Source organism: Pygocentrus nattereri, chromosome 9 (assembly GCF_015220715.1).
Source record: "Pygocentrus nattereri isolate fPygNat1 chromosome 9, fPygNat1.pri, whole genome shotgun sequence".
NCBI classification, from domain to species: Eukaryota; Metazoa; Chordata; class Actinopteri; order Characiformes; family Serrasalmidae; genus Pygocentrus; species Pygocentrus nattereri.
The window spans coordinates 4,174,408-4,189,152 of record NC_051219.1 but is presented as its reverse complement, the minus strand read 5'-3'; the positions used below and the strand labels follow the sequence as shown (position 1 = coordinate 4,189,152).

Sequence of the window (14,745 nt, the reverse complement as noted above, 5' to 3'; positions counted from 1 at the left end):
AAACCTAAGAAAAGTTCTTGGTGATTTGAATGTTTAAATGGATCTTCTCTATAATGAAAAAACCTGTTGAATATGAATCATTGAAAACAAACAAACAGAAAAGAAAACATTAAATGATTGTATATTGCATCTAAAAGAGTCCCATTATTGTTACAGGTGAAACAACCTATTTTGATACTTTACAGAACTCATCTGCTAAGAGTGAATGTTTAAAGACTGATGTGGTGATGTTTAAAGACTGATGAGTGATGTGGTGTTTCTGCAGGTTGCACAGTAGAGCGAGGTGTGGGAGCAACCATCACCAAATCAGTGGGAGACTCTGTGGTGCTGCCGTGCTCCTGTACAAACCTGCAGGATAATCCACAAACAGTGCAGTGGGGATTTACCAATTTCAAACAATTTAAGTTTGTAGTAGGTGACTACACAGCTGATGAGTCAGTGTTTTCAGAGGATGGTAGTCAGAAACACCGCTACAGAAACAGAGTTCAGAGACTGAACCAGAATAAACCAGGAGATTTATCTCTAATCATCTCTCACCTCATGGAACAAGACGAAGGAGCATATCTGTGTGGAATCAATGGGAAATACTTCAGTATTATCTTTGTTTATGTCAGAGGTATGTATGTTTTTAGGTCATTTCTTTTTTTTTATTATAATCTCTGGCTCTTGTTTCCTACATATACCACAAGGAGACAAAGAACGACACGGCAAGTAACTGGACTTTTCAAATTATGCAAAAAAAATGTTGAGTTACAATTTTTTTTGTGTGACAGTGACAATATGCTGCATCTGACTGTCACATACTGACAAACATTTTTACAATTTGTTGCAAAAGTGTGTTTTCTGATCTTAACACAGAACAGTCCGCACTGAAGAACACGCTGCACTAAATTTGTACCAGCAGTTTTTTCTTTATTATTAATATTATTTACACATTATACATCCTTGACCCATATATATTTTGAAGACAGCACACTTTGCTTTGTCTTCTCTGGCTCTCAACAAAGGCAGTTGCACTTTTTCCCTCTCCCTTATCTCTCCTGCTTCACTTCTACGGTTGTGTTTAGTCTATTGTCTACGTTCTTTACTGAGAGACATTCTCCGCGCAGTTCTTCAAACCAAAAGAAATGGATTTGATCAAATGGTCTCTCAATGCAATTGACACCATCTTCTCGATGAGATGTCCTGGTTTGGTGGAACCAGCCTGTCCTGCCAGAACATTTGCAGCTGGCTACACCATGGATGCATGGGAGAGGTGGCGAGTCGTGTACCTGGCTGCTCTTTCTGTGGAGGATATTGAGGACATCTACCTATTCGGAACCATGATAACAGGTGTTTTGCTGATTGGATTAGGTATTGCCCTGGTGTATCACGAAATTCGAGGAATGAGGACAGCTGTCCACGGCCCCTTAAAGCTGCCCGACATGATTGACGTGGTGGGCAGAGCTGTCAACACTCAGACTGTGACTGTAAGTCGCACCCTAGATAACATCGCAGAGAAGCTGGTTGCTTTGCAAAGGAAAATGGATCGTTTGAGTGACCAAAATGGACTTGGTGAGTTGTAAAAATACGGATACTCGCCCGAAGCCTGTAACCCTTTTTCTTAATCTGCTTTCGGCTCCCCGTATCAGCACTGGCCTTGGCCAAGGCCACTGCTGGAACATCACATTCCTCCAGAAGATCACTACAGCAAGATGCTCTTTTATCCCTTCCCCGGATTCCTGCTGATTGTTGACTCTGTCTGTGACCCGATCAAGGTCGTCTCCATTGCAATTTGCTGTGTTATCGGCATAACACCCTGCGGACTGAGATACCTGGACTGGGATGCTGGGTGGGGCACCTTCTGCAGGCCCCCCCTCATTACGCCCCCAACCCCCACCCCCCCTTCCCAATGCCTTCACTGCTTTTACCCATCCGCCCCCCCCCCCCAGTATGGCATGACCGGTCTGTGATCAGCGCTGAATATGGCTGCAGAACCGGATGGTACCCCCACCCCTGTTGCAAGTCCTGGACTCTGTGTGTAATGTGAAACTGTGTGGTAATGCTGAGGTGTTTTTTTTTTTTTTGAGGAACTCAGTTTTTGTTTCTTTAGGAACTCAGTCTGGGGCGGGGGGTCTCCTCCCTTTCCCCATGTATTCTGTTTCTCTGTAGTTTTCCATTATTCCTGTCTTCCTGTCCTGTCTCCCCCACCCCCTTGTCATATTGTATGTGCTCGGACAGGTTGATCAAAATTTCACTGGTTACTCTGGTGACTATGTAACAATAAAGGCTTCATATCATATCATATCATATCATATACTTTGGCACTCAGGCATAGCTTTACTATTAAACAAAGATTTAAAGGCATTGTGTTTGTGCACTGATTAAAATCTGTTCTTATGCTTCAAGCTGTCTTGGTTGTTGGTTGCACTATGAGAGTTTCTGTCAGTTTCATTGAGCATGTGCACAAATTCTGAAAAAGATTCAAGTGGAAACTATTCTGATTTGTCAAAGGAACAATAAAAAACACTGAAGAGCGAAGTCTATTCTTCTTTAAAATTATAGCTTGTGAGATGTAGTAAATAAAAATCTATTCATTTGTGGTTTTGAAAGTGTTCTTTACATACAACAATACATTTACCGAGAATTAATTTATTAAAGAAGAAAAGGTAGAAAGACACTTTTTGACTTAGCATTAAAAGCCACCAATGGGAGGGGCAGTAGTAGGGGTTCGGTGCGTTGTGGATCGGGCAGTGTCCGAAGGCGTGGGCCTTGGCGTTCTGATCCTCGGTTGCTGAAACTGGCTTTTGGAACTTGGAACGTTACCTCACTGGCGGGGAAGGAGCCTGAGTTGGTGCGCGAGGTTGAGAGATACCGGCTAGATATAGTCGGGCTCACCTCAACACACAGCTTGGGCTCTGGGTCCAATCTCCTTGAGAGGGGCTGGACTTTATTCTTTTCTGGAGTTGCCCATGGTGAGAGGCGGCGGGCAGGTGTGGGCTTTCTCATAGCCCCTCGACTCGGTGCCTGTATGTTGGGGTTTTCTCCGGTGGACGAGAGGGTAGCTTCCCTACGCCTTCGGGTTGGGGAACGGGTCCTGACTGTTGTCTGTGCTTATGCACCGAACAGCAGTTCAGAGTACCCAGCCTTCTTAGAGTCCTTGGGAAGGGTGCTTGAAAGTGCTCCTCCTGGAGACTCTATTGTCCTACTGGGGGACTTCAACGCTCACGTGGGCAATGACAGTGAGACCTGGAGGGGTGTGATTGGGAGGAATGGCCTCTCTGATCTGAACCCGAGTGGTGTTCAGTTTTTGGACTTCTGTGCAAACCACAGTTTGTCCATCACGAACACCATGTTTGAACACAAGGATGTCCATAAGTGCACATGGCACCAGGACACCCTAGGCCGCAGTTCAATGATTGACTTTGTAGTCGTGTCATCGGACTTGCGGCCATGTGTTTTGGACACTCGGGTAAAGAGAGGAGCTGAGCTGTCAACTGATCACCACCTGGTGGTGAGTTGGATCAGGTGGTGGGGGAAGATGCCGGTCAGACCAGGCAAGCCCAAACGCATAGTGAGGGTTTGCTGGGAACGTCTAGCAGAAGAACCTGTCAGATTGATCTTCAACTCACACCTCCGTCAGAACTTTGACCAGATATCGGGGGAGGTGGGAGACATTGACTCAGAATGGGCCATGTTCCGTTCCTCCATTGCTGAAGCGGCTGACTGTAGCTGTGGCCGTAAGGTAGTTGGTGCCTGTCGGGGCGGTAATCCTCGAACCCGGTGGTGGACACCCCAGGTGAGAGATGCCGTCAAGCTGAAGAAGGAGTCCTACCGGGCATGGTTGGCCTGTGGGACACCAGAGGCAGCTGGCAGGTATCGACAGGCCAAGCGATCTGCGGCTTCAGTTGTTGCCAAGGCAAAAACCCGTGTATGGGAGGAGTTTGGTGAGGCCTTGGAAACTGACTTTAAGTCGGCTCCGAAAAGATTCTGGCAAACCGTCAGGCGACTCAGAAGGGGAAAGCAGTGTGCCACTAGCACTGTATATAGTGGAGATGGTGTGCTGCTGACTTCGACTGAAGACGTCATTGGGCGGTGGAAGGAATACTTTGAGGACCTTCTCAATCCCACCGACACGTTCTCCAGTGAGGAGGCTGAGTCTGGGGACATGGGAATAGGCTTGTCCATTACTGAGGCCGAAGTCGCTAAGGTAGTTAAGAAGCTCCTTGGTGGCAAGGCTCCAGGGGTGGATGAGATCCGCCCTGAGTTCCTCAAGGCTCTGGATGTTGTGGGGCTGTCTTGGCTGACACGCCTTTTCAACATTGCGTGGACATCGGGGGCGGTGCCACTGGATTGGCAGACTGGGGTGGTGGTGCCTCTTTTTAAAAAAGGGGACCGGAGGGTGTGTTCCAACTACAGGGGAATCGCACTCCTCAGCCTCCCTGGCAAGGTCTATGCAGGGGTACTGGAGAAGAGAGTCCGGCTTATAGTCGAACCTCGGATCCAGGAGGAACAGTGCGGGTTCCGCCCTGGTCGTGGAACACTGGACCAACTCTTCACCCTCTCCAGGATTCTGGAGGGTTCATGGGAGTTTGCCCAACCAGTCCACATGTGCTTTGTGGATCTGGAGAAGGCATTCGACTGTGTTCCCCGGGGTATTCTGTGGGAGGTGCTTCGGGAGTACGGGGTACATGGCTCTTTGCTACGAGCCATTCAGGCCCTGTACAAACAAAGCTGGAGTTTGGTTCGCATAGCCGGCAGTAAGTCAGACTCGTTCCCAGTGAGAGTTGGACTCCGTCAGGGCTGCCCTTTGTCACCGATTCTATTCATAATTTTTATGGATAGAATTTCTAGGCGCAGTCAAGGGATGGAGGGTGTCCGGTTTGGTGACCTCAGGGTCACATCGCTACTGTTTGCAGATGATGTGGTCCTATTGGGGACATCAGGCCGCGAACTTCAGCTTTCGCTGGATCGGTTTGCAGCCGAGTGTGAAGCGGCTGGGATGAGAATCAGTACCTCTAAATCCGAGACCATGGTTCTCAGGCGGAAAAGGGTGGAGAGCCCTCTCTGGGTCGGGGATAGGCTCTTGCCTCAAGTGGAGGAGTTCAAGTATCTCGGGGTCTTGTTCACGAGTGATGGTACAAGGGAGCGGGAGATTGACAGGCGGATTGGTGCTGGGTCAGCAGTGATGCGGGCTCTTTACCGGTCTGTTGTGGTAAAGAAAGAGCTGAGCCATAAGGCAAGGCTCTCGATTTACCGGTCGATCTACGTTCCCACCCTCACCTATGGTCATGAGAAAGAATAAGATCGCGAATACAAGCGGCCGAAATGAGTTTCCTCCGCAGGGTGTCTGGACTCTCCCTTAGAGATAGGGTGAGAAGTTCAGTCATCCGGGAAGGACTCGGAGTAGAGCCGCTGCTTCTTCACGTCGAGAGGAGCCAGCTGAGGTGGTTCGGGCATCTGGTTAGGATGCCTCCTGGACGCCTCCCTCGGGAGGTGTCACAGGCGAGTCCACCTGGGAGGAGACCCCGGGGAAGACCCAGGACACGCTGGCGCGACTATATCGCCCAGCTGGCCTGGGAGCGCCTCGGAATCCCCCTTGGAGAGCTGGTGGAAGTGGCTGGGGAAAGGGAGGTCTGGGCTTCATTGCTTAGGATGCTGCCCCCGCGACCCGAACCCCGGACAAGCGGAAGATAATGGATGGATGGATGGATGGATTAAAAGCTTAATGTGTTATTAGTTGTTGAGATAGTGATGTGTGTGTCTGTATTTGTGGGTCTGCAGGCTGCGCTGTGCTGGGTTTTAGTGAGAGATCTTTCTCCAGATCTAAAGGAGAGTCTGTTCTGCTGCCCTGCCCCTGCCCCAAAGAACAAACAAATATAAACCCTGGAGGCGTTACATGGAGCTTCTCAAAGACGGGGACTGGAGATCAGACCGCAGTGTCTAATGATACAGAATCCTACACAGGCAGAGTCTGGATGTTTGACCAAAAACATTCCAGAAATTTCTCTCTCCTCATCTCAGATCTGACTGAAGAGGACTCTGGAGAATATAACTGCATAGCTGATGACCACACACCTTATGTCATGCTACACGTCAAAGGTCAGCCCATCATATTATTATAGTCTCATTGATCACACTGCACCAGTGTAACTGACTCAGCACCAAATCCTTTTCCAGAAGCTTCTCTCTGTAAGAATGAAGAGAACAGTAACTGTAGCTGTCGAATGTGATGGCAACCAGACTGTATTTTCATAACTGAGCACTACAAAAACTCTGATGCAAAGATCATTTAAATAAAATATAAATTATTAATATTAAAATGTTTCTTCATCTTACATTCCTGAAAAAACAGGAATTGGATTTTTTTTTAATTACAGTACTATTACTATTACTACTACTACTACTACTGCTACTACTACTACTTATAATAATAATAATAATAGTAATGATATTTATCTATGTAGAACTTTTAGTTGGACAATTCGCTGTAAACCAGCAAATTTAAGCAGAGCTTATTTGATTATTCATGAACTCCAAGAAGGGAAAACAGCTAGTTTCATTCCAGGACCAAATCACAGGAAATCACAGGAAACCAAAGTCACATATCTGCTATGTAGACATCAGAGAACCATTTAAATAATTCATAATAAATTCATTATATGGCACCTTCAAAGCAAAAAAATGAAATGTTCTTAAATGGCTGAGTCAGTCACGTGACCCTAACCCAGTTGAGCATGGCTTTCACTTACTGAAAACTTAACTGAAAGCAGAAAGGCCCACAGACAAATAGCAACTGAAGGGGGCTGCAGTTAAGGCCTGGAAAACCATCTTAAGGAAGGAAACTCAGCACTTGGTGATGCCCACAGGTTGGGTTTGGACTTTAGGCAGTCATTAACAAAAAAGGATTTGCAGCCAAATGTTATAAATAGTTCTTGTATTTATAATTGTGTTAAGTTATCCACATATTATTCGTTCTGTAAAAATGGCTGTGATTGCTACAACTCCTTGTATTAAAGCTGATCATTTTTTTTTGACATTTTTTGCACACAAATGCACACACAGCAAGCAGGTTAGAAATCTATGATGCTTCAACACTTCTCATGAGAAAACTGACATGAACAGAAACACTGTGCTGCTTTATGTTTCTACAGGCTGCACACTGTCAGAGACTCAGGAGAAACTGATTATCAGATCTCTGGGAGAGTCCGTTCTCCTGCCCTGCTCCTGCACTGACCAACAAACCAAACCTGTAAGTGTGAAATGGGAGCATGTAGACTCAGGAGGGACTGAGGTATCCAATGAGACGCCACGATACTCAGGCAGAGTCCAGATGTTTAATAAGAACCTTCCAGCAAATCTCTCTCTACTGATCTCCAACCTGACTGAACAAGACCAGGGAACATACAGATGTTCAATCAACAACAAACAGTCCATCAACATCAGACTGAGCATAGTAACTCAACATGAGAATTCAACAGGTAGTTAATAATTTTATTTTTTTAACTGTAAAGACTCATAGAACAAAGGCTTGTATACAACCCCAATTCCAATGTAGTTGGGACGTTGTGTAAAGCATAAATAAAAGCAGAATACAATGTTTTGCAAATCCTTTTCAGCTTATATTCAATTGAATCCACTACAAAGACAAGATATTTAATGTTCAAATGGATAAACTTTACTGTTTTTTGCAAATATTCACTCATTTTGAATTTGATGCCTGCAACAAGTTCCAAAGAAGTTGGGACAGGGGCAACAAAAGACTGGGAAAGTTGAGGAATGCTCAAAAAACACCTGTTTGGAACATTCCACAGGTGAACAGGTTCATTGGAAACAGGTGAGTGTCATGATTGGGGATAAAGGGAGCATCCCTGAAAGGCTCAGTCGTTCACAAGCAAGAACGGGGCGAGGTTCACCACTTAGTGAACGACTAACGAGTGTCCTGTGGTCTGATGAGTCCACATTTCAAATTGTTTGTGGAAATCATGGACGTCGTGTCCTCCGGGCCAAAGAGGAAAAGGACTGTCCGGATTGTTTTCAGTGCAAAGTTCAAAAGCCAGCATCTCTGATGGTGTGGGGGGGTGTTAGTGCCCATGGCAGGGGTAACCTGCACATCTGTGAAGGCCCCATTAATGCTGAAAGGTACATACAGGTTTTGGAGCAACATCTGCTGCCATCCAAGCAGCGTCTTTTTCAGGGACGTCCTGCTTATTTCAGCAAGACGATGCCAAGCCACATTCTGCACGCGTTACAACAGCGTGGCTTCATAGTAAAAGAGTGCGGGTACTAGACTGACCTGCCTGCAGTCCAGACCGTCTCCCATTGAAAATGTGTGGCGCATCATGAAGCGCAAAATACGACAGCGGAGACCCCGGACTGCTGAGCAGCTGAAGCTGTACATCAAGCAGGAATGGGAAAGAATTCCACCTACAAAGCTTCAACAATCAGTGTCCTCAGTTCCCAAACGCTTATTGAGTGTTAAAAGGAAAGGTGATGTAACACAGTGGAAAACACGCCCCTGTCCCAACTTCTCTGGAACATGTTGCAGGCATCAAATTCAAAATGAGTGAATATTTTCAAAAAACAATAAAGTTTATCTGTTTGAACATTAAATATCTCGTCTTTGTAGTGTATTCAATTGAATATGGGTTGAAAAGGATTTGCAAATCATTCTTTTATTCTGTTTTTATTTATCCGTCCATCCATCCATCCATTCTCTAAGCTGCTTCTCCCTCAGGGTTGCGGGGGGGTGCTGGAGCCTATCCGAGCGGTCATCGGGTGGAAGGCAGGATACACCCTGGACAGGTCTCCAGTCCATCGCAGTGTTTTTATTTATGTTTTACACAACGTCCCAACTGGGGTTGTACTTGTGTTATGTAATTGTTGATGTTTTCTAACACAGAAGCTCAGTGACTTGGTATATTTGAAACATTTGTAATATCTGTTTTTCTCTAATGATACTAAGAGCTTATTAACTGGCTACAGCATAATCTACTTTGATAATTCTCAAAAAATGAGTGACACAGTTAATTTAGCTTAAGAACTGCATGTGAGCTCTATAGTGGCTCAGAAGACCCAACAAACTGCAAATAAAAAATGAGCTGCAAACGCTTTCATCAAAATGACAACATGGGCTCTGCATTTTACAAATGCACTGCAAATTCCTAGATACACTGCAAACTCAGGAAGTTCTCCCCACTGAACATCACTAGCTCTGCTGTAGAAATCATCAGGAGCAGTTCCTCAGTGTCCACATTACAGAGAACCTCATCTGGTCCCTCAACACCAACTCCATAGCCAAGAGAGCCCGGCAACACCTCTATTTCCTGCGGAGACTGAAAAAAGCTCATCTCCCCCCTTCCATCCTCACCATGTTCTACAGGGGGACTGTGGAGAGCATCCTGAGCAGCTGCGTCATCGCCTGGCTTGGGAATTGCACCGCCTCAGACCCCAAGACCCTACAGCGTATAGTGAGGACAGCTGAGAAGATCATCGGGGTCTCTCTCCCTTCCGTCATGGACATCTACACCACACGCTGTATCCACCACCAGCATTGTGGACGACCCCATCCATCCATCACATGGACTTTACTCAGTGTTGCCGTCTGGTAGAAGGTACCGGAGCATCCGTGCCAGACTCTGTAACAGCTTTATTCCTCAAGCGATCAGGTTTTTAAACCTCACAAGGACTGAGTTGAAAACCCCCTCACACACATATTTTACACCTCACACAAACATACATCTCTTTTGGTGCTCTACTTGTACTATCTGGAACATTGCTGCTAACACTGTGTTCTACTATAGTACCTAATACTTCTACCTTAGTAACTTGCTGCTCATGTAAGTGATCTGACTGCATTACTCACAGATAACAGCATGTGAAATATCTTTGCAACTCATTTCACACCCCTACCTCATGCTCAGAAATGTATGCAGTGTCGGTGCTGCACTGTCCTGTCTGTTGACTATATTGTCAGTTATATTTAACATATTTATTGTATTGGTTCTAGTTTTATGTTTTGCACACTTATTTCTGTATGTTTGCACTTAGTCTGTACTAGCTGTAGAGTATAGTGTAACTATAAACATTTAATTAGTAATACCAGAAACCACCACAGTACAGCCCGGACATGTCCGAGAACAAACTAGCCAGCCAGGTTAACCATGAACTTGGGTTGTGAGTGTCTGAGTGTCTGTGGTCTGATCTACTCCTGTCAGTGATTTCCTTTCATACATATTCCTGAAGACTCCAAGGGGATGGAATCACAACATACTTCTGTTGTGTTGTGATTGGCTTTGCAGCATTTCTGAAGTTGCATATGTTTTCTTTTTTTGCAGTGTCTTTGTAAAATGTAGTTTCAATGTAGCCAATTGTTTGAAAGTGCTTTATGCTTTGGCAGTGTGTTTTTGAAATGCAGCGTCAGTGGTGTCATTTTAATGAAAGTGTTTTCTGTGCTGCGCAGCTCATTATTATTTGCAGTTTGTTGGGTCTTCTCGGCCACCATAGAGCTCTATAAATAGGGTGGTGAACAGCTGACAACAGTCAGCCATAATAAGCCTGGTTTAGTCTTCTTTCTCAGTCTGGTGGCTGGGGGTGGCCTAGCAGGAGACTGGGAGGTTACAACACAGTCTATTTCCACTATGTGATGGTTTGATGATCCCAAATTGTTTGCCTTAGGCTTGTGCCCTTTACACACAAACATTTCTACTTTATAGTATGTTATGCACATTACAGGATGAATTTCCAAAACTGTTCCTATTTTTCTTTGAGAAACATTGCTTTTAAACATTTCAGTCATTATCGGAAGCATTTGATGGCAAATCATAATTACAGTCATCTGTTGGCATCAGCTGTTTCAAACCACATCATTATTTGATTTTTGTTCCTCATTACTAGCCCTAAATTGCCCTTGTTCCAACTTTGTTTGGAATGTGTTACAGGCCTGAATGGCAGTAATAGATAAATATTACAAATGAACCAAAGTTAACCATTCAAAACATTCAAATATTTTGTGTTCATACTCAAACCAAAGTCAGTCAATTTTAGAAAACAGTGCTTTCTTTTTTTTATTTTTAACGTTTTCTGATTAGGAGTTGTAAATAACAGTGGTAAAAGAACTGAGACATAATTTTGCTCTTTTTTTTTCTGCCCAAGACATGGTGTCATTTTTTCTAAAGCCTGATGCTGTTGTCTATGAATGTCCTAAAATGTGCAGCGAGCTCTTACATAAATTTACTAATTTTAATAACGCTCTTAAACAAAGCAATAATTGTCTGAGGTTTAAATATCTACTTCTTACACTCTGTTGGTTTCACTCTAAATACAATGTGGCCCATGCAACCACTCTCTTGACTTTATTTTGATATTTGGTGTAAGCATAGATCATTTAGTCATTCTACCCTAGAGCACAGTGGTCTCAGATCATTCTCTAATCTCTTATGAAATTTGCTCTTATTGCTGCCTGCTCAACCTCTTTGATTGAAATAATATGAATGATTCAATATTATGTATCATAATTTCTAAATTATGATAAATTAAATTCTCTAAACAAGATTGAAATGATCAGGTTAAAAACTCAAAATTCAGTTAACCAGTTAACAGTTAAAGAGTTAACCTTAAGTACAGTGTAACTACTGCAGAGAGGCTGGAATCCCTCACCTCACTTCAACAAACAACAACTCAGACAAAGGTCCTTCATCTTAGCCCAAAAGCTGCTAGAAACAAACTGTTTAATTTAAGGCTTAAACTTAATAGCTTCTCAGGTGCATCAGGCACACCTGTAAAATCCTTGGTGCCACGTTTGATCCTGATCTGTCCTTCGATGCACATATAACGAACATTACTAGAATAGCTTTCCTGCATCTCTGCAATATTGTCAGATTAAGAAATGTACTGTATTTACAGGATGAGAAAAGTTATTTCATGCATTTATTACTTCTAGGCATGGACTCCTGTAATACTCTGCTGTCTGGATGTTCCATCTTCTATGCTACTTCTCTCTCAGGGTTTAACAAGCTTCAGTTAGTCCAAAATTAGTTTTTCCATAGATAAAAGATGTAGGTCTGGGGGTTCATGGACAGAGAGATTATGGTAAACTGGGAGTGGTGGTGCTGTCATCTCATCTGCTCTCACGTGTTTGTTGACAGTGGTGCTGCACTCTGTTAACACTGTATAATGAAATCAGTCTGCAGTGACAGAACTATGTGCATTTCTTTGTTGAGCTGAACAACGTCCCATCATGTACAGTCTGATGCTGTTGCTTCTTCTTCCTTGACTGGGTGCCCGCTGCTCACCAGCATTCTGGACCAGTTTGACCATCATGTAGCTTCCCGCTGTACAACACTGTGCAACCCTCATTTGCATGCCACTGACCCTCCGAACAACGATGTTGCTGCACAGACTTAAATTATTTAGTCATAGCCATTGCTTCACCTGCTTTTCCCCTTTTTTGTATTTTTATATGTAATACTGATGATCAAACCTCACTGTCTGTTCATTTTGTTCTTGTGTTATTGTTTGCTATCCTGTGTGGACCGGAGGAGGATGGGTTTCTCCTCCAGTCCACACAGGATAGCAAACTGCTTTGTGACAACACCTGGTGTAAAAAGCGCTATATAAATAAATTTTGACTTGACTAAACATATTTACCGTCACTGGGGACTGCTACCGTGATGTCTCGGTTAATCATCAGCAGGCACAGGCCTAGACTCCATGGATACATTCTTTCTCTTTATCACTAAATAATATGTCTTAATGCTAATTATCTTTGTGTATGTTGTATGTGTATGTTGTAGATGTGTTTTTCTAAAAGTTTATAATTATCTTTGTCTGGACTGTGTTCTGAAAGTGTTCTGAATATGATTGTTGTGTTTCATGTCTTTCCCTTGCCTACAGATTTCTTCAGTGTGATTGTCAACACTTTGAGCATCTGTGTGGCTCTGCTGCTGATTGTAGTGATTGGAGAATCAGCACTGATCTACAAACTGATCCACAATAGGTCACGAGGTACTACACACACATAGTTCATAATTATGTGTCAGTCCAGGTTTAGCCTAAATGTCAGAACCAGTTTGTGCTTATACAAGCAGCTTTGGTAGGAATTTAATACTTTAATATGAGTATAAATTAGATCTTAATTATGAAAGATTTCCTCTTTTGAAGATTAAATCCACCAGGCTTGTGGAAAACAGCTCTTTGACTAACATCTTCAATTGTTTTGCAGGGTCTGCCTCTACAAACCCTGAGAGAAGAACACAGAGCACAGTGAGTGAAAACAGCCATTAAAAACTTAAACGTACTTGTCAATATAACCTAATATGAACTGTTTTAAACTGTGTCTGTAAATGTTTGATTTATTTTAACTGTACACAACACCATTCGATTTCCAGCTGTGGCATTTGGAAGGTGCTCTTACACAAAGCAACTTACATGTAGAGGATGGTGGAGCCATTTTGTACATTATACAGACCAACAACAACAATGTAAAATATACAAAGAAAAAATTCTATAATTTTTAAAACTTTCCATCCTAAGAAGGTAAAAATATTGCAGAGTGTGCACACTGCAACTCATAGGACATAGTGGGGGAAAAAAATAGATGTTGAATTAATCGTGATGTTTAAAGCATGATGTTGGAGCATCTGAAGATGATGTCATGGCCACACTGGGAAGTATTCTGCTTGAATGAATGTGATGTGACAATTAAGGTTTGAGATTTTTCTACTGTGTGTGTTACTCTGATTACAGGCTGATAATGATTATAAGGATGATCCTCCTGAAAACCGGTACAATATCACTATGGAACAAATCTACCAGAGCCTGGACCCCAAAACCAACCAATCAGATTCAGTTTACCAGAGCCTTAGCCACGAAATCAACTAATCAGTTTCAGCCCACCAGAGCTTAAACGCCAACACCAACCAATCAGATTCAGTCTACCAGAATCATCAGACCAACCACAGTTAATTTATGACAATTAACTTTGGGACTTCAAAAAACAAAATCAAAATCATTCTGTAGACCAGGAGTGACCACTCTTATCAAGAAAGGGCTAGTGTTGCTGTAGGTTTTCATTCAAAGTTAAAGACTATTGCTTTCAATAATTTTTGCTGAACTTATTTACAAAATGTGCTTAGTTTGTTATTAATATGTTTCTATCTAGAGCCTCCAATGATGCTTCAATGTCAACATGGTTTTACCTACTGTACCATTTACTCACGGAATGTTATCCAAATCACTCAGAATAAAAAAAACTTATATTTGAAATGAATATCTGTTGGATTGTCCTAAATGTTATTTTTCAGAATTAAAAATTCTGTCAGCATTGTGAAAAATTAGCTTTTGTATATCTCTGAATGTATTTTAAAAGGTTGAGGTTGTGTGAGCTGTTCTAATTCGATCTCATTTTGTCCTTTAAATCTTTTCAGTTTAATAAAGAAAGCTGAAACTGTTCATTTTCTTACCTTTCATATTTCAGTAATAATAATTTCTCTTTAAAACAAAAAGCTAAAATGTCAATTCTTTTATGAGCAGGGCCAGGTAATTTGGTTTAGAGTAAATTTGAAATCATATAGGGCATTTGTGGTTTCGCAGAACTCTAGCTGAAAAGTTCAAACCTCAATGCCAAAAAAGTTAGAACAGTTTCTGAAATGCAAATAACAACATACATTAGTAATTAGCTAATTTAATTTGATCTGTACTTAAAATTATTATTATTAAAAAAAGTATTTCGGGTTTTTTAAAATATTGATAGATAATGGTGATATT

At 42.8% G+C, this 14,745-nt stretch overlaps 1 protein-coding gene across 1 annotated transcript in view; it reads left to right on the top strand.

Annotated features, from left to right (window-relative positions):
• The window catches only part of LOC119263985 (polymeric immunoglobulin receptor-like), a 33,587-nt gene extending 19,339 nt beyond the window's left edge, over window positions 1-14,248 (top strand). Inside the window, exons 2-7 of the mRNA XM_037540927.1 lie at window positions 266-616; window positions 5,764-6,081; window positions 7,134-7,460; window positions 12,874-12,984; window positions 13,202-13,242; window positions 13,726-14,248. Of these exons, the coding sequence (XP_037396824.1) occupies window positions 266-616; window positions 5,764-6,081; window positions 7,134-7,460; window positions 12,874-12,984; window positions 13,202-13,242; window positions 13,726-13,860 (1,283 nt within the window). The 3' untranslated portion in view covers window positions 13,861-14,248. The remainder of the gene's footprint in view (window positions 1-265; window positions 617-5,763; window positions 6,082-7,133; window positions 7,461-12,873; window positions 12,985-13,201; window positions 13,243-13,725) is intronic.
• Window positions 14,249-14,745: the final 497 nt, after the last annotated feature.